This window comes from Girardinichthys multiradiatus, chromosome 2 (genome assembly GCF_021462225.1).
Source record: "Girardinichthys multiradiatus isolate DD_20200921_A chromosome 2, DD_fGirMul_XY1, whole genome shotgun sequence".
Lineage (NCBI taxonomy): Eukaryota > Metazoa > Chordata > Actinopteri > Cyprinodontiformes > Goodeidae > Girardinichthys > Girardinichthys multiradiatus.
This window is the reverse complement of record NC_061795.1, coordinates 10199789-10226646: the sequence shown is the minus strand read 5'-3', so window position 1 is coordinate 10226646 and position 26858 is coordinate 10199789. Positions and strand designations below refer to the sequence as shown.

Sequence of the window (26858 nt, the reverse complement as noted above, 5' to 3'; positions counted from 1 at the left end):
TCGCCGCAGACTTCCGAGGCACCTGCTTCCACATCACAGACCGCCTAACTCCTCGCTTTGTGGGTTTGCCTGGCATCTCTGCTGCCGGTTATGTCACGGTGTGACATTTCTTTTTTTTTTTTATGGTCTCTTGTGGTTTATTTTGTCTAGATGTTTTTATTTTGGTTTTTGTATTCAGTCTTATTATAAATAAATTTTGAAGACTCTTACAAACATGCTGCTCCGAACTCTTGTCTGCGCTTTGGTCCGATCCGAACAAAGAACGTGAGACTAACTATTAACTTGATTGTGAGAATTTTTACCACCTTTGGCCAACATCCACCACTATGGGCTGCTAAGATTTTTAAAAGTTTACTACGCATAAACGGCTGATTGGATTTTCACAAAACTTTGCAGATACCTTTAAGGGGATGCCCAGAGAATCTCTCTCGAAAATGATACAATGGAAATGGGCAAGGCTTATTAACAAAAAAAAAAAAAAAGAAAGACCCAAATTTGGAAACAAATCACCTAAAATCACCTCAGTGTCTTAATGTGCTCAGAGTTTCAGGATATATTTCTTGAACTATTCTAAACATTTGATGGAAACCATGTCATTTAGGAATATTTTGAGAATTTTCAGGCGCAATATGGATTTTATGTAAATTTATTATGTTCCAATTAAATGCTGTGTGGGGATTAACATTTTCCTTTTCAAAAATTAATCAGTCTAAGGACATGGCTTTCATATACTACTTCATATACTACTTCTGTCATGAAATACTTCTAGCAATAGTTTGAGAATTTAAGGACAAACTTTAGATTTTTCCCAGTTTTTTTTAATTTTCTTACAATGCAGTCAAGTAGCCATAATACATTTTAAGGGCTAAGCCTTTAAGGCTTGAGTGCTTCTGCAAGCATGGTTTAATCTCACCCTAAGAAAAATGTGGTAATACTGAATGGTTGTTTCCAGTTATATTGGGTACAAGTTCACACTACTCAAAGCTTCCAGATCTGCCTTAGAAAATTCAAACATGTTTGTTTGTTTGACTGCAACTGAGGTTGAACTGGACCGGTTCCCTTGACACACTTGCAGACTCCAGTCTTCACCCATCTCACCTTCATAGATTTTTGTGCCGACTCATTCTGCCGACTGACCCCAGCTAGAGCAGACTGAGGCAGACTTTCCCTGACTATTAATTAGGGGTATAATCGAGATAAGCATTGTGTAGTTGCCCCACCTTAAGTCAGTACTGATATCTTCTCTTTCATCAGTGTGAAATGCAACCATTTAATCCTAATATTTCTCTGTCCAGTTTCAAGGTTCATCAAGTACACAGGATACTGTAACGCTGCAGGTCTGCTGGCTGCCAAGGGACTGCTCAGGGGGACAGAGACTCTGGGATCTACTCGGAAGATTAAGACTCCGAGACTGAAGAATACAGAGAAGCAAAGCCCCAGTCAGTACAATTCATACACTGTCAGTGTAGCTGTGATTCAGAAGAGGTGCTTATTATACCAGCAGCAAACACCTTAGATATATTAAGAATTAGACATGAACCACTGCAGAACTGCAACACATCAGATGGTATCTTACTGTAAAGGTAAAAGAGTGCTTCGTGTTTAAGGTGTGAAGGTTTTCTTCACTGCAGAGCTGCTCCAGGTCCTATCAACCTTGGATACTTATTGGCTCAAACAAGACTCAAAAACCCTGATCCTTTAGACTCGTATTCACCGACAGAAACATGGTCACTGTTGATGATGCTTTTTCAAAAAGAATACAGCACTTTATAGGATTTCCAAAGGTCAATTAGAAAACTTTTGTTTTTTTGCAAAACATTTTTTCAAGATACACAACAAAACCTTTATGTGAAATTCCTCACTCAAAGGTTTTCACATTATATGACTTAACTTAAACCCAGCTTTATTTCTCAGAGTAAGTGGATGGTGAAACATTAATGTTCAATCAGCTGGCATAAAGATTATTTTCTTTCTAACTAAAGTAGCTTACAGTGAAAATATGAAATCCTGTTCTTAAATCGAATGTATGTACTTGAATAGACTGATATGTCCCTCGATAAATCACTGTTGGAGATGGGCACCAGCCCTTCTATAACCCTAAACAGGATTGAGTAAATGCAGAAAATACTTGGATAGATTAATTTTCATCCTCATTAGGTGCTCTATTTTTAAATGATAGTTGCAAATATTTTTCCTTCAATACCTCTCATTTCATGTTGTTTCCAGTATAAACCTGATCACAGGTGTTGTAGAAGATGAGCAGTCCAACCCCATTGAGTGAATGACCGAGGAGCAGAAGGAGTACGAGGCCATGAAGCTGGTCAACATGTTAGACAGACTGTCAAGGTCTCACACTGCTACTCTTTGGCAGATTTTAAAGTACCACATACAGTTACTGTTCACTTTATTAAGTACACCTTGCTGGTTCCTGCTTGGACCCCCTTTGCCTTCAAAACTGCCGGCATTTGTTTGTGGCATTAGTTCATTCATAGATTTGTCAGCTGTATATTCATGATGTGAATCTCCACTTCTACCTCATTTTAAAAGTGTTCAGTTGGATTGGGATCAGTTTGCAGTGAAGGCCGTTGGAGCACAGTGAACTCATTGTCATGTTCAAGAAACCAGTTTGAGACGAGTTGAACTTTGTGACATGGTTTATTATCCTGCTGGATGTAGCCATCATAAGCTGGGTATACAGTGGTCATACAGGGATGGACATAGTGGGCAACAATACGCAAGTATTCTGTGATATTTAAACAATGCTCTTTGGTACTAAGGGACCCAAAGGCTTGCCAAGACTATATACGACACACCATTACATCACCACTACACTGATAGTGGATACTGTAAAGAATGGATCCATGTTTTAAATTGTCCACACCAAATTCTGACCCCAACATCTGCTGTTGTCTGGTTTTGGGAAGTATGTGTAAATTGCAGCCTCAGTTTCCTGTTCTTGGGTGACAGCAGGGATGGCGACTTAAGTTTGAGACTGTATGGAACCGCAACCTTGTATGGAAGAAGTGGGTATAGAAAATGGATGGATAGGTATCGGATGGATGGATAAATGGATATTTTTCCAATATTATTAAACATTATTCAGCTCAGAATGGGAAGAAACCCCAAACCCTGTTCAGTGCAATATAAAATGGTGGATAATATGAATGCAGGGATAAACAGGTGTTAACTTAGTCATTGCAAAAAGCATTTTATTTGATTCCTTCACAAATTCAATATTAACAGGTTTCAACCCCTTTCTCTAATTTTTTGTACTGGTTAAATGCCTATGGATATTTCTAAAAGGGTAAATATTGTATTTATATAAAAAAATGATATTAATCCGCCAATTTTTGGATGATGATTTAAATGTTATATGATTAAAAGTTAGCTGTTAAAAGATTGAAAGATAAGACAAGTACAGGGTTAGAGGTGACCTAGATGTCATCAATTTGATTAGAAAATGTTTATTTCAGGCTTGACTTGGAAAAATGACTTGTGAACATTTTTGGGTGACAGGGGTTGCAGTCTGCGAGGTCTTCTGCTGCTGTAGCCCATCTGCTTGAAATGGTATTCTGAATACCCTGGTTGTAGCAAACTGTTATTTGAGCAGCTTTTGCCTGTCTATCATCTCAAACAGTCTGGCCATTATCCTATGTCCCGTACATCAACTAAATACTATTTTCCACTCAGGTACTGCTCACTGCATATTTTCTCTTCTTCAGATCATTCTCTGCAAACCTCAGAGATGGTTGTGTGTAAGAATCCTAGGCGATCAACAGTTTCTGAAATCCTCAGACCAGCCTGTTAGGCACCAACAACCATGCCATGTTCAAAGTCACTTAAATTTATTTTCCATTCTGAAAATTGCTTGAACTTCAGAAAGTTGTCTTCACCTTGCCTAGATGCCTTAATGCATTGAGCCACTGTTATGTAATTGGCTGAAACACCAGTTTTGTCAACAAACAATTATTCAGGTGTGCCTAATAAAGTCAAGGGTGAGTTAATAGGGAGCGTTATCCTATTTATAGCTATCAAGCATTTACATTAGAAAGGATAAGTAAAAAAGATAATGGAGAAACGTCCTTCAACATCTGCCATTTTTTAATGATTACAGTATTTAATGCGCAGTCTATGCTAACACACTGTTCCTGCTTTGTGTAGGACCAATTTGATCCAGCCCATGCAACTTGATTCGGATGGGAAAATGAGAGAGATGACCACCGAGGATCTGAATAAAATGGTTACCAATCCATTGTTTCAATCAGAAGAGTCTGCTGATCCAAACAGTGAGGACGAAACCTAATTACCCCCAAGCATGACAGCAGAAGCTGATTCAACCTTTGTGACGACACTGCATACTATAATGATACCATGTAAGTTGTACTATTCTGGCCCACTGCGTTTCTTCTGATTGGACGAGAGGTAAAAACATTTTGGGATTAGTTTAGCAGATGTGAGAATGCAGCATTGAAGGCATAGGAGGAGACTGAAAGAAGCATTTATTCAGTTTCACATCACCTTAACCAATGATAACTGATAATTTACCCAATAGCACTGGTGTTCTGAACGTACTTTTACTGTCTTACAAATCTGACTTAGTTTCATAATCAGTTGAGTTCAAGCTTAAAACCTTCACTGACTTTTTTTTTGCAGAATAAGCATTCCAGTGACTGTAAATCAGAAGAATCCACGGAGCTGGATTGATTTGATTTGAGAATCAACTTTTATTTTTGAAATGGAATTTAATAAAAATGGATATTATTTTTCATTACACCCCACAAATGTTTTATTTTGACAAGTGAAAAACACTTTACTGATGGATCTGTTTCGGTGTTAGATGTAACATGACATAAAATACTATAAATAAGAAAAAAAAAATTCCTTGTTTGCACCTTTGTATTGTAACTGAATGGCTGCTTCAAACAGTAAAGTACACTTGCATCTAAATAAATTCACTATTTGTGGTCTCTGTTTATTTGAAGGTTGAGGGTCCTGCAGAATATAGGAGATAATGCTGATAAGGAAGAAACTGCTTGTTTTTCCCAGAGACACTCATTAGTTGTCTGAGAGAGAAGAAGGTATACAAAGAGGACATGTTGATGGATGTGTGAAGGATCCTCTAGCCTCAGCTTGGCAGAAAAGTCGTCGTCGTCGTCTTCCACTTATCCGGGACCGGGTCGCGGGGGCAGCAGACTCAGCAGAGATGCCCAGACGTCCCTCTCCCCAGACACCTCCTCCAGCTCCTCCGGGGGGAGCCCAAGGCGTTCCCAGGCCAGCCGAGAGACATAGTCCCTCCAGCGTTTCCTGGGCCGTCCCCTGGGCCTCCTTCCAGTGGGACGTGCCTGGAACACCTCCCGAGGAAGGCGTCCAGGAGGCACCCGGTATAGATGCCCGAGCCACCTCAACTGGCTCCTCTCGATGTGGAGGAGTAGCGGCTCTACTCCGAGCCCCTACCGGATGGCCGAGCTCTTCACCCTATCTCTAAGGGAGTGCCCGGCCACCCTAAGGAGGAAGCTCATTTCCGCCACAGGAAGCTCATTTCCGCCACTTGTACCTGGGATCTCGTTCTTTCGGTCATGACCCAAAGTTCATGGCCATAGGTGAGGGTAGGAACGTAGACCGACCAGTAAATCGAGAGCTTCGCTTTTCGGCTCAGCTCTCTCTTCACCACAACGGACCGACACAGCGCCCCCATTACTGTGGCAGATGCACCGATCCGTCTGTCGATCTCCCGCTCCATTCTTCCCTCACTCGTGAACAAGACCCTGAGATACTTCAACTCCTCCACTTGAGGCAGGAACTCCCCTCCAACCTGAAGAGGACAAGCCACCCTTTTCCGGTCGAGAACCATGGCCTCGGACTTGGAGGAGCTGATCTTCATCCCAGCCACTTCACACGTGGCTGCGAACCGCCCCAGTGCATAAAAGTTATGAACAGGACCGGTGACAAAGGGCAGCCCTGCCGGAGTCCAACATGCACCGGGAACAGGTCTGACTTAGTGCCGGCAATGCGAACCAAACTCCTGCTCCGCTTGTACAGAGATCGGATGGCCCCTAGTACAGGCCCACCAATTCCATACTCCTGGAGCACCCCCCACAGGGCATCACGAGGGGAGTTCACAGTCGAATGCTTTCATTCGACTGTGAACCAAACCGGTCCACAAAACACATGTGGACCGGTTGGGCAAACTCCTATGATCCCTCGAGTACTCTGTAGAGGGTATAGAGCTGGTCCAGTGTTCCACGGCCGGTGGGTTTGCTTGTCGCCCCCCAGCTCAGCCTCGTGTTGGGGTTTACCCTTGTGGATGAGAGGGTCGCATCCCTGCGCCTTCGGGTTGGGGAGAGGTCTCTGACTATCATTTCAGCCTACGGGCCGAGTGGTAGTAGACAAGAAGGGGCACTATCCAGGAGGGGCACTATCCAGCACCCCCTGTCGGGGGTGCTGGATAGTGCCCCTCCTGGGGACTGGCAGAAAAGTTATGCATGAAAATGTACAGATAAAATTAGCACAAAACGTAAGGAGTTCGTGTTTGGTTGATTTTTTTTCTTTCTTTTTTCTCACATGTTCTATTGTGGTGTTTCAGGGACCATATATGTAGGCTTGTTGCCTACATGTGCCAGGGCAGATTTACTCTACAAAAAGTATATCTTAATTTGGAATCCTAATTGCGTGATTGACTTTATTAAATCAAAGCTGGATTCAGCATCAAAGTAGGTCTGATGTAATAGTAACGTGGTAACGTGTGACCTTCAACCTTTTGCATTATTTGTGAGTCTTGTGGGAGTGTGTGTGTTTGGCTGGATGAACGTAAATGTAGAAATAGGTGTGTTTGCACTGAGTGGGTGTGCATGAGCGATGTTATCATCTGCAGGTGTACAGTTGTTAGAGTGGCGAGAGCAGTTGGAGACCTGCAACACACAGCACCCAAGAGCAGTAAAGGATAGTTGGACTCAGCCCTGGAAGGCTACCGCAGCCCCAAGCAGGGGTGGTGCTAGCCATTTGGGTGCCCTAAGCGCATATAATTAGTCACAGTAAAAGCTCAGTCAGTAGCTACGTCTAGGAGAAAAATAGGGTTAAACACTGAAAGACAGGGCCAAGTGTATCATCAGTAGAAGATGAGCATTAAGTTGTTGGCAGCAGAAGCTTGGACGATGCCGCCCTCCAGAAAAGTGTCACAGGTAGACACAGAGTCAGGCCAGGTGTAGCTTCTAGGAAGAGAAAAGAGAAAGAACCAAGTTAAAAGCTGAAATAACAGCAAATAATGCAGAATTGGAGAGTAGTATGAGAATGTAGCAGAGAGAGTGAAAGTAGTCATTATGTCCTCCAGCAGCCTAAGCCTAAACTACAGAGATAGCTCAGGATAACCTACACCACTCCAACTATAAGCTTTATCAGAAAGGAAAGTTTTAAGCCTAGCCTTGAGCTTACCTTCTCAGAGAAGAAGAGAGATACGTTTGATACGTTTCAATCTTTATCAGCTACACCAAACAAAATTAATAAGGTGAATGAAACAGTTCTTAACCTTATATTTCAAAAACATTAATACATTAATAGCTTTTAATCTGACTGCTGTAAATAAGAACTGCTCACTCCATAAATAAATATTGCAAATAACTTCACATTCTGAAATATAGAGGTTCAATGTCTAGAGTGAAAATTAAGTCAGAAATATATAATTTTTTTAATATTTTATTAGTCTCAAACCAAAATTAGTTCCCCAGCCTCAAAATAATGGCAGTAAATGACATTAGAATAATAAGAAGACACAAATTAGGACACAAATCAAGAAATTTTTAATAATTGATAACAGGTATAGGTATCGATTTACACTGTTCATACTCATTTGATTTATACAGTTTAGTAAATATTCTGTGTGTGCAAGTTAAAGAGAAACATGACAGTTTTAAAAAAAATCACACAACCGCCTCCACAACCGCCCTGAGAGTTTCAAAGACTAAATCCCATTGTTGTTTTGCTATCTCACATAGTATCAGATGACACATACAGACCTGGTGACCTACTGAGCTGCTGGAAAATTCTGCCACATAAAGTAATGACAATATGATAAAATCACACCTGGCATGAGCAGAATCTAAGTAGAATACCAACAGATTTACTGCATCCTCTTTGTGTTGCTAATCCATTCAGAAATTGCAAGTACACGTCAAACCTGCCCAATCTAACCAATCATTGTTCCTCAATAGTCATGCGTCACCTGATCCCCTAAATCCGACCATCTCAATGTGATGTTATGTAGCTGATCAGTTACATTGAGACTTATGTTGCCTACTGGCAGGTGTATGAAAAGTGTTGGTATCCAAGAAATGGTGACAGTACGCAATGCAGAAAATGTGGAAGTTTCAGCACTGTGTTCCAGTGATTACCATCAAACTTCGAGCACTTCTTTATACAGTGCAAATCCATCGTGTAAAGTGTAGGAGTGTAATTGAATTTGTGAGTTGTGTGCTCAAGTGCTCAAATGTTTTAAAAATAGTTTGGTTTGCATGAAACAATGTTTTGTAAATCTTTGCCTTAACTTAGCATAAGGGGACAATTCAGTTATTAGTCCTGCTGTGATTTTACAGGCAGTCACTATCCTACCTGCAAGAAGATAACTCTCTTAATGTCTCCACTTTAATGAAACACAGATTTATTTCAGAGCTAAAAGCTAAAAAACAGGAGCCAAAAATCTGAAGTTTAAAACAACTCCATCCTCTATAATGTCATAGCAGTTCATGTGAGGATTTTTTTTAACAGGCTCCACATTTGCATTTGATATAGCGTGTTCTGTGCAAACATGTTCCCATGAGCTCATTTAATATTTTGGAGATCTTTGAACTTAATAATGCTCTTTTCCTACTAAGATGAACATGAACTGAGAGCATATCTCTCTTTGCTATATTAAACCTACTATTGAGAGAAAACATACATTTAGAACAAACTTTTGATACTCGATATAGAAAAGACTTGCAACAGTCTCACACTTAGGTTGTTGCCCAACACATTTCTGTCTTTAACGGAAGCCATGATGAAATAAGTGAGCACCTCTATTTTATAACGTTTTGGAGTTGTTAACAAGGCAATGTTTCATCTAAGAAATCCTAGGGGAATTATCTACTGCAACTAAAATACTGATGGGTCATGATCACAAAACCCTGAACTGTCCCACTGAAAAAAAAAGAGCTGTTCTTCAGCACTTTTGTTTTATAGATTGACTGAAAATGCAGCTGAAATGCAGCTGATACAAACCAGAAGGCTAAAACCCAAAACTCAATAAACAAAATATAACCATCAAGTTCACCATAGGCCTCAAAGCTTACTTTTAATTGTATATAACAAGACAGTGTGGGTAAAATATGTAAATAAATGTGTTTTGACATCATATGTTAAAACATAAATATGTTAAATGAGTCTTTCAGAACAGTACAAAAACCCATATTTAATGTTGTTAAAGTCAGGTTACATAAAATCCAACATGCTAGTGGTTATAAACTGTGTGTCTAAAAACAAAGTAAGAGGTTAACATTATTTTGTCTTCCTATGTCAGAAGAAGACCTCTCAGCATGCACCAACATATTTAGCAGATACACTGTTGGTGCATGCATCTAGTAAGCTCCAGCTAACAGTTTGGCCTTTTGGTGTAAACAAGCAAAGCCTGCTAAATTAAATCAATCTAAAAACAGAAATTAACCAAATCTACATTATAATTATCCCTTTGTCAGAAAGTGTGTAAAACGTTTATTCACACCAAAAGGTCACTGTGAAGCTTGCGTAGCACACATGATGGAAACACAACTGAGCTGTTGAAAAAAAGTAGGACATTCACACTACATGAAAATCATACTCTACTGCTTCGTGATGTCAGTGATGTGGCAGAGCTCTTCCAGGTAAGACTGTTTCTGTGAGTCAGTCAAACAGACAGGGCTCAGTTCTTTCCTCTGCTGGCTCAGCCATCTTTGTGTGCTGTGGAGAAAGTGTTTCTCCTCTCTTTTGTGTGTTATTACCCTGATCCAATGCAACAGAGCTGTTCTTCTGGGAAAAGGGGCTTAGATGGGTTAACTCTATGGATTTAGAGCCAACTGGCATTGTGGTGGGGGCCTTTTCTCGCAATGGTGAGGACGCTGAGATTCTGGTGGGGCTCTTTCTCTGAGGTGCAAGGTTCACAGGTGACTTTCCCACTCTTCTAGGTGGTTCGGGAGGTCTCTCCATTCCAGTGAATGTCTTGTCAAATGCAATTGAACTGAGAAGTCTAGTGGTAGAGGAACACCCTGATTTAGGTACTTCTGCTTCTCGTAAAAGTAGTTGCTTGGTTGGAGGCACTGTACCTCCACAGTTTGCTTTTCCTCTCTCTGCCTTCTGTTCATCCATCTGGTCCCTTGCCTTCTTTTCATCATCTGATTGTTTTTCTGTGGTGCAGATTGGGTGGATGAAGAACAGGTGTACAGATGAAAACCTTAAGTGACTAAAGAGAAGAAAAAGCTAAAAAAAAGATAGGACCACTTTCAGTCAGTACCTTGTGCTTTATCTTCATTGCAGGAGGGCAGGTCCCAGTGGTTGCCCTGGAAACGGATTGGTGACTTCTGTATAACAGCCTTGAGTTCTAAAAGAAACCAAAACTCAAAGTTAATTGATGATGTAACTGCCATAGCATATAAAATAAGGAACAGTGGTGTTAAACCTATGAAAACAATAACTCTACCTTGTGTCACGGCCAGTGCATCCTCATGGACAGACACAGCTCTGCGCTGTGGGAGGGGCTTTAGGTGCTGGCGTAGCTTAGGAAGACTCTCTGAAAGAATGCAGAAACACATAGCATGCAAACACATTGGAAAATCAACATATCTGTGATTGACCTAAGTAACCCATACAAAGAAATGAAAACAAATGAGTCCATAATGGCATAGAAAGCCAAGAAACCTGCAGAAATCTTTTAGTATTTAGAAAGAATTCTTACTGCTATGTGTAAATCAAAATCACCTGATTTAATATTGACAAACAGCCTGTAAATGGGTTTTTCATTACCAATGCATTGCACAAAGTTGTACAAATATCAAAAGCAGAGACATTAGCCCTTTTCCATTACTTGTGGCCATCTGTTTGTGGCAGCTGAGAGTGAGTATAAAGTGTTTAGTAGGTATGTGGTGAATAACCGCAAACACCAGAAAATAAAACAGAATATTTGTCACCGGAAATTTGTGACATTATTAAGTTATTGTTGGAATTAAATATAAAGTATTCTCCAACAGTTCTGTAAGAAAAATGTTTAATAGTGCATTATGCACTGCTGATGATCAGAGCAGCAATACACATTTCCCTAAGATTGTCTTTTCATGCAAACCTAACATAGTGGAGTATGAATTCTTATATTTATTTATCTCCTATATATCCGGTAAAGATGCTTGGGCATCTATACCAGATGCCTCCTGAACACTTTCCTCGGGAGGTGTTCCAGGCACGACCCACCGGGAGGAGGCCCAGGGGGCGGCCCAGAACACGCTGGAGGGACTATGTCTCTCAGCTGGCCTGAGAATGCCTTGGGCTCCCCCCAGAGGAGCTGGAAGAGGTGTCTGGGGAGAGGGACGTCTGGGCGTCTCTGCTGAGTCTGCTGCCCCCGCGACCCGCTCCCGGATAAAGCGGAAGAGGACGAGTACGTATATATTTGTTTATATAATACTTTATATTTTTCATAGTTTATGCACACAACTTTGCAGGAGGAGAGACCACAGTTCCAGGTTTGGATGCAGTTTCCCAGAAGCTCAGTGACCCTCTTCATGTCCTGCCATCCTCTGCTCTAGTCTGTGCATCTTCCACTTTATATAAATAGGTGCTTATGATTAGACAGTCAATTTCCTGTACTGATTATAATTTTTTTATTCTAATAAAAACTGTAGTTATCTAATATACCTGATAAAAGAGAAATAAGTGTGTTAATCAGTGTTTAGTAGTTATTGTAAATGAATTATGCAGTTGTAAAGCAAGAAGGTTGGTAAAATATTTAATGTAAAATGATTTAAACTTTCATGTTATGGATCCAGTGCAACTTAAGGAATAACTAAAGCTAAAACTGTTCGTCATCTATTATTTATCAGTTGAAACAACAAAAACAAAATTATTAGCTAATAGTCTTAAAAATAGTGAAGGAGTAATGCTATCTGCAGGAATGAAGGTGTATTGCTGTTTTCTTCACAACTACCCCATTCGCCATATGTTGAATTAAATAAATGCTCCGTGGCAATATAAAAAGAACGTACTCAGTTCCTTGGGATTCCTATAATAATAATCAAAAGAGTTGTCCATGAGCCAAGAAACATTCACAGAGAACTTCAGAAGGACCTGGAAATAACAGGTACAGATTTTACGATGAAAACAACAATTAATGCACTGAATGGCCTTTATGCACATTCACTGCCCAAGACTCCACTGCTGAAGAAAAACCATGTTGAAACATATTCAAACTTTGCTGCAGAAGATTTGGACAAGTCATTGAAATGCTAGGAGAATATAATGTTGTCAGATGAGGCCAAAGCTGAAGTCTTTGGATGTCATTGTCACAAACACAAAGTCAAGGAAACCTATATTTGGTTTCAAAGAAAGAAAGAAAAAAACAAGCTAGAATGGATCAATCAATCACCTGACTTGTATCCAATTGGAAATCTATGGAAAGAACTGAAGAACAGAGTGCATAGAAAGGACCTCCAGAACCTTCAAGATCTGATGAAAATTTGTGTGGAAGAATGGGTCAATATCACATCAGAGCAATGCATGGGACTAGTTTCTTCATACAGACAATGTCTTGAAGTTGTCATAATGCAGAAAGATTTTTCAAAGTATTTAATACATTTCTGTAAGTGTTTTAGATATTTATTCCCTCTGTCATTCCAGGGTTCTACCTGTAACTTCATTTGTGGACTGTTTTGATTTCTTTGGATCTGTTGATTACTTGGGTCATTGGTGACATCTGGTGTAAATTTCATATCAACAAAGATGTTACTAATATATTACCTTATAAAACATTGACATTTTGAAAAACGTATTTTAACCTGTTTATATGTGTACAAGAGCATACCCTCAGTGACTGATTGTACTTTCTCGCTGCGGTCTGGTGCACCGTCGCCTCTCCAAGATTTTGTGACTAAAGAATGGAGTTCTTTCCTGGGAGACAGAGGGGGGATTTCACGCTGTACGCTATCCTGGCTGCCATTCTAGAGACAAGAATCAGGATCAGTGGACTATAATACACTTAGACAATGGATTCAATAGTGCTGGGCAATAAAACAATTCCAATAATTTATCAATATACATCAATAACAATGAGAAGGCTTTAAAATTAAAAAAGACATGTACATGTACACAATACATTTGGCCTAACAGGCAGATGCAATATTCAAACATTTGGATGTATCAAGATGGAGAGGAGATTGCAACAAACAGTGTGAACTACTTTAGACTACAATATTTTATTAGTATGGTGTAGGGCCTCCTTTCGCGGCCAATACAGTGTGAAAGAGTGAAATGTCTACAAGAACTGATAACCAGTTGTTTTGTTTTTTTAACCTTATTGGATTGACCATGTCCTGGTTGACTGAGAATCTTCACCAGCATTCTGGTAGTTGTCTTGTTAGTACTTCTAAATAGTATAATAGGATTTATACAACAATAAATTGCTTGTTGAGGAGTCTTTATAAAGTCCTGCGATTCGTAATGGAATTCAGTTTTTTTGCATTTTTTATTAAATAACACTCCTTTAAGTTCTATGACTTATTCTAATTTATTATTTCAGTTTGTATAGAAGAAGATAGAATTGAAGATTCTAAATGAAGATTCTAGAATTGCGCCGCTAAAGGTGGCAGCAGATTGGAGTAGCTCTGTTACTTTTGATTCGGATTTATTCTTTTTTGGGAACTATTCCTCTTGTGGTGGATACAGTTGATTTTTTTTTTTTTTTTGGACGACTGTCCTCTCTGGTGTCAGATGCTGTGCAGCTTGGAGGATTTTTCCTAATACTTTCTATTTTTGGACATTTGTTATGATGCATTACCATGGCAATGAGGTTGTTTCTTACAACTGGGAGCAGCTGATTAATATCTTAAAAGCTCAAATAATACTTCAACTACAACCCCAAATCCCCAATGAGTTGAAAAGGAGACGCCGTGGATGCAGAGCAGGAGCTAAGAGAAAAGAGAGAAGGAGGAAGTTCAAACCATCTCTTCCGTCGATTATGATGGGCAATGTGAGATCGTTGGGAAACAAGTTGGATGAACTCCAAGCCCTACAAAAGACCCAGTCAGAGTACCGGGCATGCAGTATTATGTGTTTTACTGAGACATGGCTGCAGGATCATATCCCCGACTCCAGCGTCTCTCTGCCGGGCTTTTTCACCATACGAGCAGACAGAGATTTAAAGAGGAGCGGCAAATGTAAAGGAGGTGGACTGGCAGTACTTGTGAACAACAGATGGTGTAATCCAGGACATGTAACTGTGAAGTGTCATCTCTGCAGTCCAGATTTTGAACTGTCCATACTATTTACCCAGAGAGTTCACCAGTGTTATTTTGGCAACAGTTTACGTTCCACCTTCCGCTGTTGCCGACACTGCATGTGATGCCATCAGCTCAGTTGTTGCTAAACTACAGACACAAACCCCAATGCTTTTGTGGCAATTTCTGGTGATTTTAACCATGCTTCACTCTCTGCTACACTTCCAACATTTCAACAGTTTGTCAGCTGCTCTACCAGAGAAAACAAAACATTGGATTTGTTTTATGCAAATGTCAAGGACTCATACATCTCTACAGCAAGACCTCCTCTAGGCAAATCAGATCACAATCTTGTTTTTCTCTGCTCAAAATACAAGCCCCTTGTTCAGAGGCAACCTGTAATAAAGAGGACTGTGAGAAAATGGTCACAGAAAGCTGAAGAAGCTCTGCAAGGTTGCTTTTAGGCTACAGACTGGGACGCACTGTACCAGTCACATGGAGAGGACATCAATGCCATGACTGAGTGAGTAACCAACTATATAAACTTCTGTGTGGATGACATCATCCCCACCAGAACCGTGAGATGCTTCCCCAATAACAAACCTTGGATAACCAGTGACCTGAAGGACCTGCTTAACAAGAAAAAAAGAGCCTTCAGAGAGGGAGACAGAAAATTATTGAGGAGTTTACAGAAGCAACTTAAAGTCAAGATAAGAGACAGCAAGGAGGTGTACAAGAAGAAGCTGGAGAGCAAGCTCCAGCAAAACAATATCAGAGATGTGTGAACAGGGATGAAGAAGATCACCGGCTTCAGGCAGAGGGATGATCAGACCGATGAAGGTCTGGACAGAGCCAATGAACTGAACACATTCTTCAATAGGTTCAGTTCAGAAACAAGCTTCGCATCCTCCTCTCCTGCTCACAGCCAAACAGACATTCCACCCTCCTTTGACCCACAGGACCCACAGCTGTCCAGTAACATCTCAAATTTTTTATCTTTCACCTCAGCCCTAGACCCTTCTGCTTCTAGATGTTTGCCTTCAACCATATCAGAAGATGCTGAGGCTTCCTTTGCTTCCCCCTTCCACCTGTGTGTCTCAAGAAGTCAAGTGAAGATGCAAATGGAGAGACTGAATCGGAATAAGGCTGCTGGTCCAGATCATGTCAGCTCTAGAGTCCTGAAGGCCTGTGCAGAGCAGCTCTGTGGGATTCTGCAGCACCTCTTCAACTTTAGCCTGGCCCAGAAGAAGGTTCCGGTGTTGTGGAAGACCTCCTGTCTTGTTCCGGTACCAAAGAAAACTCACCCATCAGTCCTCAATGACTATAGACCTGTTGCCCTGACATCCCACATCATGAAGGTCCTAGAGAGACTCCTGTTGGCCCACCTGAGTAAGCAAACATTAAACCATTAGGACCCCCTTCAGTTTGCTTATCGCTGTGGAGTTGGAGTTGAAGATGTCATCATACACCTGCTTCAACAAACCCACTGTCATCTGGACAAATCCAGCAGCACTGTGAGGATCATGTTCTTTGATTTCTCCAGTGCATTTAATACAATCCAACCTGATTTGCTTTGTCAGAAACTCCAGAAGACTCAGGTGGAGGCCTCAACAATCTCCTGAATCAAAGACTACCTGACAAACAGACCACAGTTTGTGAGACTGAAGAGTTATGAGTCTAACCAGGTAGCAACACAGGGGACTGTACTCTCACCATTCCTTTTCACTCTGTACACCTCAGACTTCCAGTACAAGACAGACTCCTGTCATCTGCAGAAATACTCGGATGATTCAGCAGTCGTGGGGTGGATCAGAGATGGACAAGAAGCTGAGTACGGGAAGGTGGTGGACCGCTTTGTGGCATGATGTGGAAACAATCATTTCATTTTGAACATGACTAAAACAAAGGAGATGATTGTAGATTTTAAGAGAAACAGGAATAAGTAAAAAACTATTTCTATCATGGGAGAAGAAGTGGAGGTGGTGGAGGAGTATAAATACCTCGGTGTTCACCTGGACAACAGACTAGAGTGGAGATGCAACTGTGAAGCCATCTACAAGAAGGGACAGAGCAGACTGTACTTCTTGAGGAAGCTGAGGTCCTTTTCTGTTTGCAGCAAGATGCTGCATATCTTCTATAAGTCTGTTTTGGAAAGTGTGATCTCTTCGGCCATCATCTGCTGGGGAAGTAGCATCAGAGACAGGGACTTAAAAAAGCTCAACAAGCTGATAAAGAAGGCTGGCTCTGTTCTGGGGACTCCTTTGGAACCTCTGGAGATCATTGTGGAAAGACGGATTCTTCATAAAGTGAAGAACATTATGGAGAACCTTGAGCATCTTCTTCATGAGACTGTCCTACAACAACAGAGTGTCTTCAGTCAGAGGCTTCTTCAGATGTACTGTAAGACGGAGCACTACAGGAAATCCTTCCTCCCCACAGCCATAAGCATCTACAACGGCTCTTTGAAGAAATCCTCATAATGAGCTACAGCAACATTTAATTTCCCTTTGGGATTGATAAAGTATTTTTTAATTGAAATTGATACTATCTTAGAAACCAGACTTTTAATTTGAAACCATCCATTCATCCATCCATTGTCTTCCCATTATCCGGGGTCGGGTTGCAGGGGCAGCAGCCTAAGAAGAGAGACCCAGACTTCCCTCTCCCCAGTCACTTGTGCCAGCTCGTCCAGGGGAATCCCGAGGCGTTCCCAAGCCAGCTGAGAAACATAGTCCCTCCAGCGTGTGCGGGTCTTCCTCTGGGCCTCCTCCTGGTGGGACGTGCCCGGAACACCTAACCAGGGAGGCGTCCAGGAGGCATTCTAACCAGATGCCCGAGCCACCTCAACTAGCTCCTCTCGATGTGGAGAAGCAGCGGCTCTAAGTCCCTCCTGGATGACCAAGTTCTCACCCTATCTCTAAAGGAGAGCCCAGACACCATGCGGAGGAAACTCATTTCAGCCGCTTGTATCCGTGATCTCGTTCTTTCGGTCATGACCCCAAAGCTCATGACCATAGATGAGGGTAGGAACATACATCGTCCGGTAAATCGAGAGCTTCACTTTTTGACTGAGCTCTCTTCACCACGACAGACCGGTACAGCGCCTGCATCACTGCTGATGTACCAATCCCTCTGTCGATCTCCCGCTCCATTTTACCCTCATTCGTGAACAAGACCCCAAGATACTTGAACTCCTTCACTTGAGGCAGTACATCCCCCCTGACCCGGAGAAGGCACTTTTCCGGCTCAAGACCATGGCCTCAGACTTGGTGGCACTGATTCTCATCCCGGCCGCTTCATACCCAGCTCCAGTGAGAGCAGTAGATCACGAGCTGATGAAGCCAATAGGACCACATCATCTGCAAAAAACGGATCCCCTCAACACCTTGGCTGTGCCAAGAAATTCTGTCCATAAATGTTATGAACAGAATCAGTGACAAAGGGCAACCTTGGCAGAGTCCAACCCTCACCGGAAACAAGTCCGAATTACTGCCGGCAATGCGGACCAAGCTCTGACACGACCGTACAGGGACCTAACAGCCCGTATCAAAGAGCCTGGTACTCCCGGAGCAACCCCACAAGATTCTCAGAGGGACACGGTCAAACGCCTATTCCAAGTCCACAAAGCACATGTAGACTTGTTGGACAAACTCCCATGAACCCTCCAGGACCCTGCTGAGGGTGTAGAGCTGGTCCCGTGTTCCACGGACAGGACTAAAACCACACTGCTCAGCCTGAATCCGAGGTTCGACTATCCGATGGACCCTCCTCTCCAGATCCCCCAAATAGACCTTACCGGGGAGGCTTAAGAGTGTGACTCCCCTATAGTTGGAACACACTCTATGGTCCCCCTTTCTGAATAGGGGGACCACCACTTGGTCTGCCAATCCAATGGAACTGTCCCCGATGTCCATGCGATGCTGCAGAGTCGCATTAACCAACACAACCCCACAACATCCAGAGCCTTAAGGCACTCCGGGTGAATCTCACCCAACCCCGGGGCCTTACCACCGATGAGCTTTTTAATCCCCTCGATGACCTCAGCACCAGAGATTGGAGAGCCCCCCCTAAGGTCCCCAGGCTCCGCTTCCTCAATGGAAGACGTGCCGGTGGGATTGAGGAGGTCTTCGAGGTACTCCGAGGTCAGCAGCACACCCTCCCCACTGAAAACAGTGTTGGTGGTGTACCTCTTCCCCCCTGAGACACCCGATGGTGGACCAGAATTGCCTGTACGGAAGTCGTTTTCCATGGCCTCACCGAACTCCTCCCAGGCCCGGGTTTTTGCCTCGGCAACCACCCGCGTAGCATGCTGCTGGGACTGCCAGCAAGCATCAGCTGCTTCCGGAGTTCAACAGGCCAAAAATACCCGATAGGACTCCTTGTGTTATTAGTTTTGATTGATGTGAATTTATTAAAATATTATTTTTCCCAGCCCTTTTATTTTTGTCATATTTATTCCCTTGCAAATATATTTATAAAATATTTTTGCTTATAAATATTTATTTTTTTATATTAGTTTTTGGTCATTTTAATTCTTAAACAGATATTTTTTCTCCTCTTTTATTTCCCTGGCGCTTAGGGGTGTAATGTCACAAACTGCAGTCTGACCTTTGTCTCTACATTTATGGGTTTCCCAGTCTAGCCATTCAATCATCTTCTATACCACTTATTCCATAGTGGGTCACGGGGGAGCTGGTGCCTATCTCCAGCAGTCTACGGGCAAGAGGCAGGGCACACCCTGGACAGGTCACCAATCTATCACAGGACAACACATTCCCGTGTTGCCCTGCGATGGATGTGTTGCCCAGTCTAGCCAGATTAAACATATTTCAAGAACTTTAATGTTTACTTAACATCTTTAAACATTCCTAATAATACTTCCTGAAGATTTTTAGATATACTTTTTTTCAAAAATAAAGAATCAAAATCAACTTTATCGGCCAAGCTTGTGTCCAACGAATTTGACTTCGGTTTCCAACACTCACATCCTATATCAACATCAATTCAAACAACAACCACAATGTGTAAAAACAAATAAATAAGGATAAGGAACAGTATGTACAAGTGTGTGTATATAGAAAATGGAATGCTGGTTGTGACATTGCAAATATGCGTATTTGTTACCAGCAGTCATTTGTGTCTCCCTCTTCCACCTATCTCCATCTATTATGTGAGCTATATTTAAAAGCTCTGCCTAATTTAGAATATGTTTGAGAGCAAAAACATTTTTTTCTTATAATTGTAAAAAAGATCAGACAGTGAGGGTTAGAATGTGGGTAATGCATGTAAAACAAATTAGTTGTTTAAACATTGCTTTTGCTAGTTTAATTTAGCATAAGTCAATCACACTACTGGTATAGAATCACCTTTTTTTACACGTATAAAACTGACATGCACATTCTGATCTCCATCTTAGCTTGGCAAACATAATTATACAGGTCCTTCTCAAAATATTAGCATATTGTGATAAAGTTCATTATTTTCCATAATTTCATGATGAAAATTTAACATTCATATATTTTAGATTCATTGCACACTAACTGAAATATTTCAGGTATTTTATTGTCTTAATATGGATGATTTTGGCATACAGCTCATGAAAACCCAAAATTCCTATCTCACAAAATTAGCATATCATTAAAAGGGTCTCTAAACGAGCTATGAACCTCGTTCGTTCGTTCGTTCGTCGTCTTCCGCTTATCCAGGACCGTGTCGCGGGGGCAGCAGACTCAGCAGAGACGCCCAGACGTCCCTCTCTCCAGACACCTCCTCCAGCTCCTCCAGGGGGAGCCCAAGGCGTTCCCAGGCCAGCCGAGAGACATAGTCCCTCCAGCGTGTCCTGGGCCGTCCCCTGGGCCTCCTCCCGGTGGGACGTGCCTGGAACACCTCCCGAGGAAGGCGTCCAGGAGGCATCCGGTATAGATGCCCGAGCCACCTCAACTGGCTCCTCTCAATGTGGAGGAGCAGCGGCTCTACTCCGAGCTCCTCCCGGATGGCCGAGCTCCTCACCCTATCTCTAAGGGAGTGCCCGGCCACCCTACGGAGGAATCTCATTTCAGCCGCTTGTATCCGTGATCTCGTTCTTTCGGTCATGACCCAAAGTTCATGGCCATAGGTGAGGGTAGGAACGTAGACCGACCAGTAAATTGAGAGCTTTGCTTTTCGGCTCAGCTCTCTCTTCACCACAATGGACAGGCACAGCGCCCCCATTACTGTGGCAGCCGCACCGATCCGTCTGTCGATCTCCCGCTCCATTCTTCCCTCACTCGTGAACAAGACCCCGAGATACTTAAACTCCTCCAATTGAGGAAGGAACTCCCCTCCAACCTGAAAAGGACAAGCCACCCTTTTCCGGTCGAGTACCATGGCCTCGGACTTGGAGGAGCTGATCTTCATCCCAGCCACTTCACACGCGGCAGCGAACCGCCCCAGTGCATAAAAGTTATGAACAGGACTGGTGACAAAGGGCAGCCCTGCCGGAGTCCAACATGCACTGGGAACAGGTCCGACTTAGTGCCGGCAATGCGGACCAAACTCCTGCTCCGCTCGTACAGGGACCGGATGGCCCCTAATAAAGGGCCCCCGATTCCATACTCCTGGAGCACCCCCCACAGGGCATCACGAGGGACACAGTCGAATGCCTTCTCCAGGTCCACAAAACACATGTGAACCGGTTGGGCAAACTCCCATGAACCCTCGAGCACCCTGTAGAGGGTATAGAGCTGGTCCAGTGTTCCACGGCTGGGACGAAAACCACACTGTTCCTCCTGAAGCCGAGGTTCGACTATCAGTCGGACTCTCCTCTCCAATACCCTGGCGTAGGCCTTACCAGGGAGGCTGAGGAGTGTGATCCCCCAGTAGTTGGAACACACCCTCCGGTCACCCTTCTTATGAAAGGGGACCACCACCCCAGTCTGCCAGTCCAGAGGCACTGTCCCCGACCACCACGCAATGTTGAAGAGGCATGTCAACCATGACAGCCCTACAACATCCAGAGACTTGAGGTACTCAGGGCGGATCTCATCCACCCCCGAAGCCTTGCCACCGCGGAGATTTTTAACCACCTCGGTGACTTCAGCCTGGGTGATGAAAGAGTCCAACCCCGAGTCCCCAGCCTCTGTTTCCACCACGGAATGCGTGATGGCAGGATTGAGGAGATCCTCGAAGTACTCCTTCCACCGCCCGATAATGTCCTCAGTCGAGGTCAGCAGTCTCCTGCCCCCACTATAAACAGTGTTGGCAAAGCACTGCTTCCCCCTCCTGAGGCGCCGGACGGTTTGTCAGAATCGCTTCGAGGCCAACCGGTAGTCCTTCTCCATGGCCTCACCGAACTCTTCCCAGGCCCGAGTTTTTGCCTCTGCCACAGCCCGGGCCGCAGCACGCTTGGCCTCACGGTACCCGTCAGCCGCCTCAGGAGTCCCACAAGCCAACCACAGCCGATAGGACTCCTTCTTCAGCTTAACAGCATCCCTTACTGCCGGTGTCCACCACCGGGTTCTGGGATTGCCACCACGACAGGCACCGCAGACCTTACGGCCGCAGCTATGGGCAGCAGCATCGACAATAGATGCAGAGAACATGGTCCACTCGGACTCTATGTATATAAGCTCTCCCGGAGGTGGAAGTTGAATACATCCCTGGGCGAGGGCTCCGCCAGGCGTTTCCAGCAGACCCTCACTATGCGCTTGGGCCTGCCAAGTCTGTCCGGCTTTCTCCTCCTCCAGCGGATCCAACTCACCACCAGGTGATGATCAGTGGACAGCTCAGCCCCTCTCTTCACCCGAGTGTCCAAAACATGCGGCCGAAGGTCTGATGATACGACAACAAAGTCGATCATCGACCTCCTGCCTAGGGTGTCCTGGTGCCAAGTGCACTGATGGACACCCTTATGTTTGAACATGGTGTTCGTTATGGACAATCCGTGACTAGCACAGAAGTCCAATAACAAAACACCACTCGGATTCAGATCGGGGAGGCCATTCCTCCCGATCACGCCTCTCCAGGTGTCACTGTCGTTCCCCACGTGGGCGTTGAAGTCCCCCAGCAGAATAATGGAGTCCCCTGGAGGGGCACTATCCAGCACCCCCGACAGGGACGCCAAGAAGGCAGGGTGCTCTGCACTACCACTCGGCCCGTAGGCTGAAATGATAGTCAGAGACCTCTCCCCAACCCGAAGGCGCAGGGATACAACCCTCTCATCCACTGGGGTAAACCCCAACACGAGACGGCTGAGCTGGGGGGCAACAAGCAAACCCACACCAGCCCGCCGCCTCTCCCCGTGGGCCACTCCAGAGTAGAAGAGAGTCCAACCCCTCTCAAGGAGATGGGTTCCAGAGCCCACGCTGTGCGTGGAGGCGAGCCTGACTATTTCTAGTTGATATCTCTCGACCTCCCGCACAAGCTCAGGCTCCTTCCCCCCCAGCGAGGTGACATTCCACGTCCCTAGAGCCAGCCTAAGCATCCGGGGATCGGGCCGCTGAGGTCTCCACCTTCGTCCGCCACCCAATCCTCTTTGCACCGGTCCCTCACGGTTCCCCCTGCAGGTGGTGGACCCACTGGGGGATGGCCTTGCGTCTCTCGTTCGGGCTTGGCCCGGCTGGGTCCCGCGAGGAGCAACCCGGCCACCAGGCGCTCTCCGACGAGTCCCGACCCCAGACCTGGCTCCAGGGTGGGACCCCGGCTCCGCCGTACCGGGCGACGTCACGTGCCTCGATATTTTGTTCTTCATGAGGGGTTCTTGAACCATTCTTTGTCTGACCCATCACCTAGAGCCTGTTTGCCATGGGAGACCCTACCAGGGGCATTTAGGCCCCAGACAACATAGCCTCTAGGATCATTTGAGCACTCAAACCCCTCCACCACGTTAAGGTGACGGTTCAAGGAGGGGGAGCTATGAACCTAATCATCTGAATCAACGAGTTAACTCTAAACACCTGCAAAAGATTCCTGAGGCCTTTAAAACTCCCAGCCTGGTTCATCACTCAAAACCCCAATCATGGGTAAGACTGCCGACCTGACTGCTGTCCAGAAGGCCACTATTGACACCCTCAAGCAAGAGGGTAAGACACAGAAAGAAATTTCTGAACGAATAGGCATTTCCCAGAGTGCTGTATCAAGGCACCTCAGTGGGAAGTCTGTGGGAAGGAAAAAGTGTGGCAGAAAACGCTGCACAACGAGAAGAGGTGACCGGACCCTGAGGAAGATTGTGGAGAAGGGCCGATTCCAGACCTTGGGGGAGCTGCGGAAGCAGTGGACTGAGTCTGGAGTAGAAACATCCAGAGCCACCGTGCACAGGCGTGTGCAGGAAATGGGCTACAGGTGCTGCATTCCCCAGGTCAAGCCACTTTTGAACCAGAAACAGCGGCAGAAGCGCCTGACCTGGGCTACAGAGAAGCAGCACTGGACTGTTGCTCAGTGGTCCAAAGTACTTTTTTCGGATGAAAGCAAATTCTGCATGTCATTCGGAAATCAAGGTGCCAGAGTCTGGAGGAAGACTGGTGAGAAGGAAATGCCAAAATGCCAGAAGTCCAGTGTCAAGTACCCACAGTCAGTGATGGTCTGGGGTGCTGTGTCAGCTGCTGGTGTTGGTCCACTGTGTTTTATCAAGGGCAGGGTCAATGCAGCTAGCTATCAGGAGATTTTGGCGCACTTCATGCTTCCATCTGCTGAAAAGCTTTATGGAGATGAAGATTTCATTTTTCAGCACGACCTGGCACCAGCTCACAGTGCCAAAACCACTGGTAAATGGTTTACTGACCATGGTATCACTGTGCTCAATTGGCCTGCCAACTTTCCTGACATGAACCCCATAGAGAATCTGTGGGATATTGTGAAGAGAACGTTGAGAAACTCAAGACCCAGCACTCTGGATGAGCTAAAGGCCGCTATCGAAGCATCCTGGGCCTCCATAAGACCTCAGCAGTGCCACAGGCTGATTGCCTCCATGCCACGCCGCATTGAAGCAGTCATTTCTGCAAAAGGATTCCCGACCAAGTATTGAGTGCATAACTGTACATGATTATTTGAAGGTTGACGTTTTTTGTATTAAAAACACTTTTCTTTTATTGGTCAGATGAAATATGCTAATTTTGTGAGAGGAATTTTGGGTTTTCATGAGCTGTATGCCACAATCATCCGTATTAAGACAATAAAAGACCTGAAATATTTCAGTTAGTGTGCAATGACTCTAAAATGTATGAATGTTAAATTTTCATCATTACATTATGGAAAATAATGAACTTTATCACAATATGCTAATATTTTGAGAAGGACCTGTACAAGTGCTGCTCAGATGTTGTAGCAAGGAACCAATATTACTTAATCTCCTGTGATGTTATGCTCTGTGTCTTCACTTATGATATAAAGATAGGTGAGTATCTTTATATCACATATCTGCATGCCAAATTCTTGAAATAGCTGCAACTGACAGTATTGCAACCTATTTTTAGATCAAGTCAACTAATAAATTATTAATTATTTGACTGCTAGGGCCCCCACTCATGTATTGTATAAAAGGTATTGCACATTCACCATGCAGTCATACGACATGAAGTATTCATCATTTGCTGTATGATCTTTCAGTCTTTTACAACACATAAAGTAACTTTATATGTGAAGAGCTACCTGCTCTGTTGTTTCCATTGGCCTGCCATCATGTGTGTGAGCTGTGAGCTGGACTTGCTCTGATGAGCTGGTGAAAGCAGGAGCAGAGGAGGGGCGAGGAGCTGGGATAGGTGGGGGTGGTTTGACTGCTATTGAAGGTTTGGGTAGGAGGGGGCCCACGATGCGTTCAGGAAGGGCAGGCTTTGGGTAAAGCAGAATTTGTTGGTTGAGGTCTTGCACTCTCAGAGGATGCCTGGGCTCAGCTTTAAACAAAAGTTGAGAGTGACAGGACATTAACTACAGAATCATTGCATAAATAAATGAATCACTGTAAATGCAAAAAGACATTAGTAAACCTACTCAGGATTTTTACCTTGCCCTTCAGTCCAACAATAAGTCTCCAAACAGACTAAAACTGAGGGCCTGATTCACTAAGCCTGGATGTTCTCCTGCTACCACCATCTTGTCTGTCTCAGTATCTGATTCACAGAGCTAGCTACACTAATGATATAAGACTAACACATTCATCAAAACATGATCTCTGAAAGTAAAACAGATCAAGTACAGACTGACTCACCCAAGCTCTAATGAGCAGAGATAAAAATTTTTACAAATATTCCATATAGAATATCCAAATACATAATGTATGCCAAGTTTTCATTTATGATGTATTTTATCTGAATTATTTGCTCTGTTTGTATTTATTGTATCATTACCACAATATCCCATACCTGCCCTTTACTCCTTTACTTTGGTTTATACATTCTGTTAGGTTGTATGCGAAGCAGTAGAACAGACTGCTAACGTGCTTTTTTCTTTGCTCCAGTGTCCCAAACAGTTGTTTTTTTATTTGTAGCGGACTAGTGCAACACAAAGAGCTTTACATAGGATGAAAACAGGAGAAAAAAAAAACTAAGAGCAACAGTATGTGGATTTTTGCTTTCTTCATTTCTAGACAACAAAGGTTGTTTTAGACTTGCTGGTTATGTCTGCACAGATAAAAGATGTTAGACAGGGGAAGAAACCATTTGTACCTGATGAAGTAGACATTGTTCTGGACTTGATGTCTTTGGGAGGTACTTCAGGTTTGTTTAGGATAGCACCTTAGAGACAGAAAGAAAAGACAAAACACTAAGGGACAATGTATTCCAACTCTAAATCCGATATTGAGAAATAATAGTTTTTACATAAATCTTTACATTTCTATATAACCAAGAGTTGGAAACCTCTAGAGAAGAAATATGCTCCTTCTGTTCTTATTTTCTCAATTAATCTGCACATGTAAACAATTTTACTTTCCACACTTATCACTGAAAATGTTCCAAATTATAAGAGACTGAGGAAATGTTATCATCTGAAGCATTTCATTCTCCCAGCAGTCTACAGTAGTTTAGACCCTGCATCTCAGAATATTTCTCAAATTTCATTTAATGAAAAAATAAAACAAGACCTTTCAAAGATGTTAACCCATGACAGAAGTATGTAGTAAAATACATTGCTTCATTAGATGCTTTTTAAACCCTTTAAAGGAAATAGACCTTTTTGAGAAAGATTAAAACCACCTAAAAAGGAATCAAGAGAAATCTTTTGAAAAGTAAAATATGTTTGGAAATAAAATTACAATTTGTAGATAAAATATAAGGGTAGATTAAAATGAGCTTTGTGGTAAAACTGGCATGATGGAAAAGCCTTTTATAGAATTGTGTAATGAAACGGAAGAAGCTTGCTGGGGCAGGAGCACTTAGAAACAATCATGGTTTTGTGGCCTACAAACAAAAC

General features: G+C 43.4%; 1 protein-coding gene across 1 annotated transcript in view; it reads right to left on the bottom strand.

Moving 5' to 3' along the window:
* Window positions 1-7770: 7770 nt before the first annotated feature.
* The window catches only part of carmil2 (capping protein regulator and myosin 1 linker 2), a 129072-nt gene continuing 109984 nt past the window's right edge, over window positions 7771-26858 (bottom strand). The window contains exons 33-38 of the mRNA XM_047389929.1: window positions 26114-26182; window positions 25101-25342; window positions 13067-13202; window positions 10700-10789; window positions 10514-10600; window positions 7771-10406 (exon numbers count right to left, since the gene is read on the bottom strand). Coding sequence (XP_047245885.1) covers window positions 9907-10406; window positions 10514-10600; window positions 10700-10789; window positions 13067-13202; window positions 25101-25342; window positions 26114-26182 — 1124 coding nt within the window. The 3' untranslated portion in view covers window positions 7771-9906. The remainder of the gene's footprint in view (window positions 10407-10513; window positions 10601-10699; window positions 10790-13066; window positions 13203-25100; window positions 25343-26113; window positions 26183-26858) is intronic.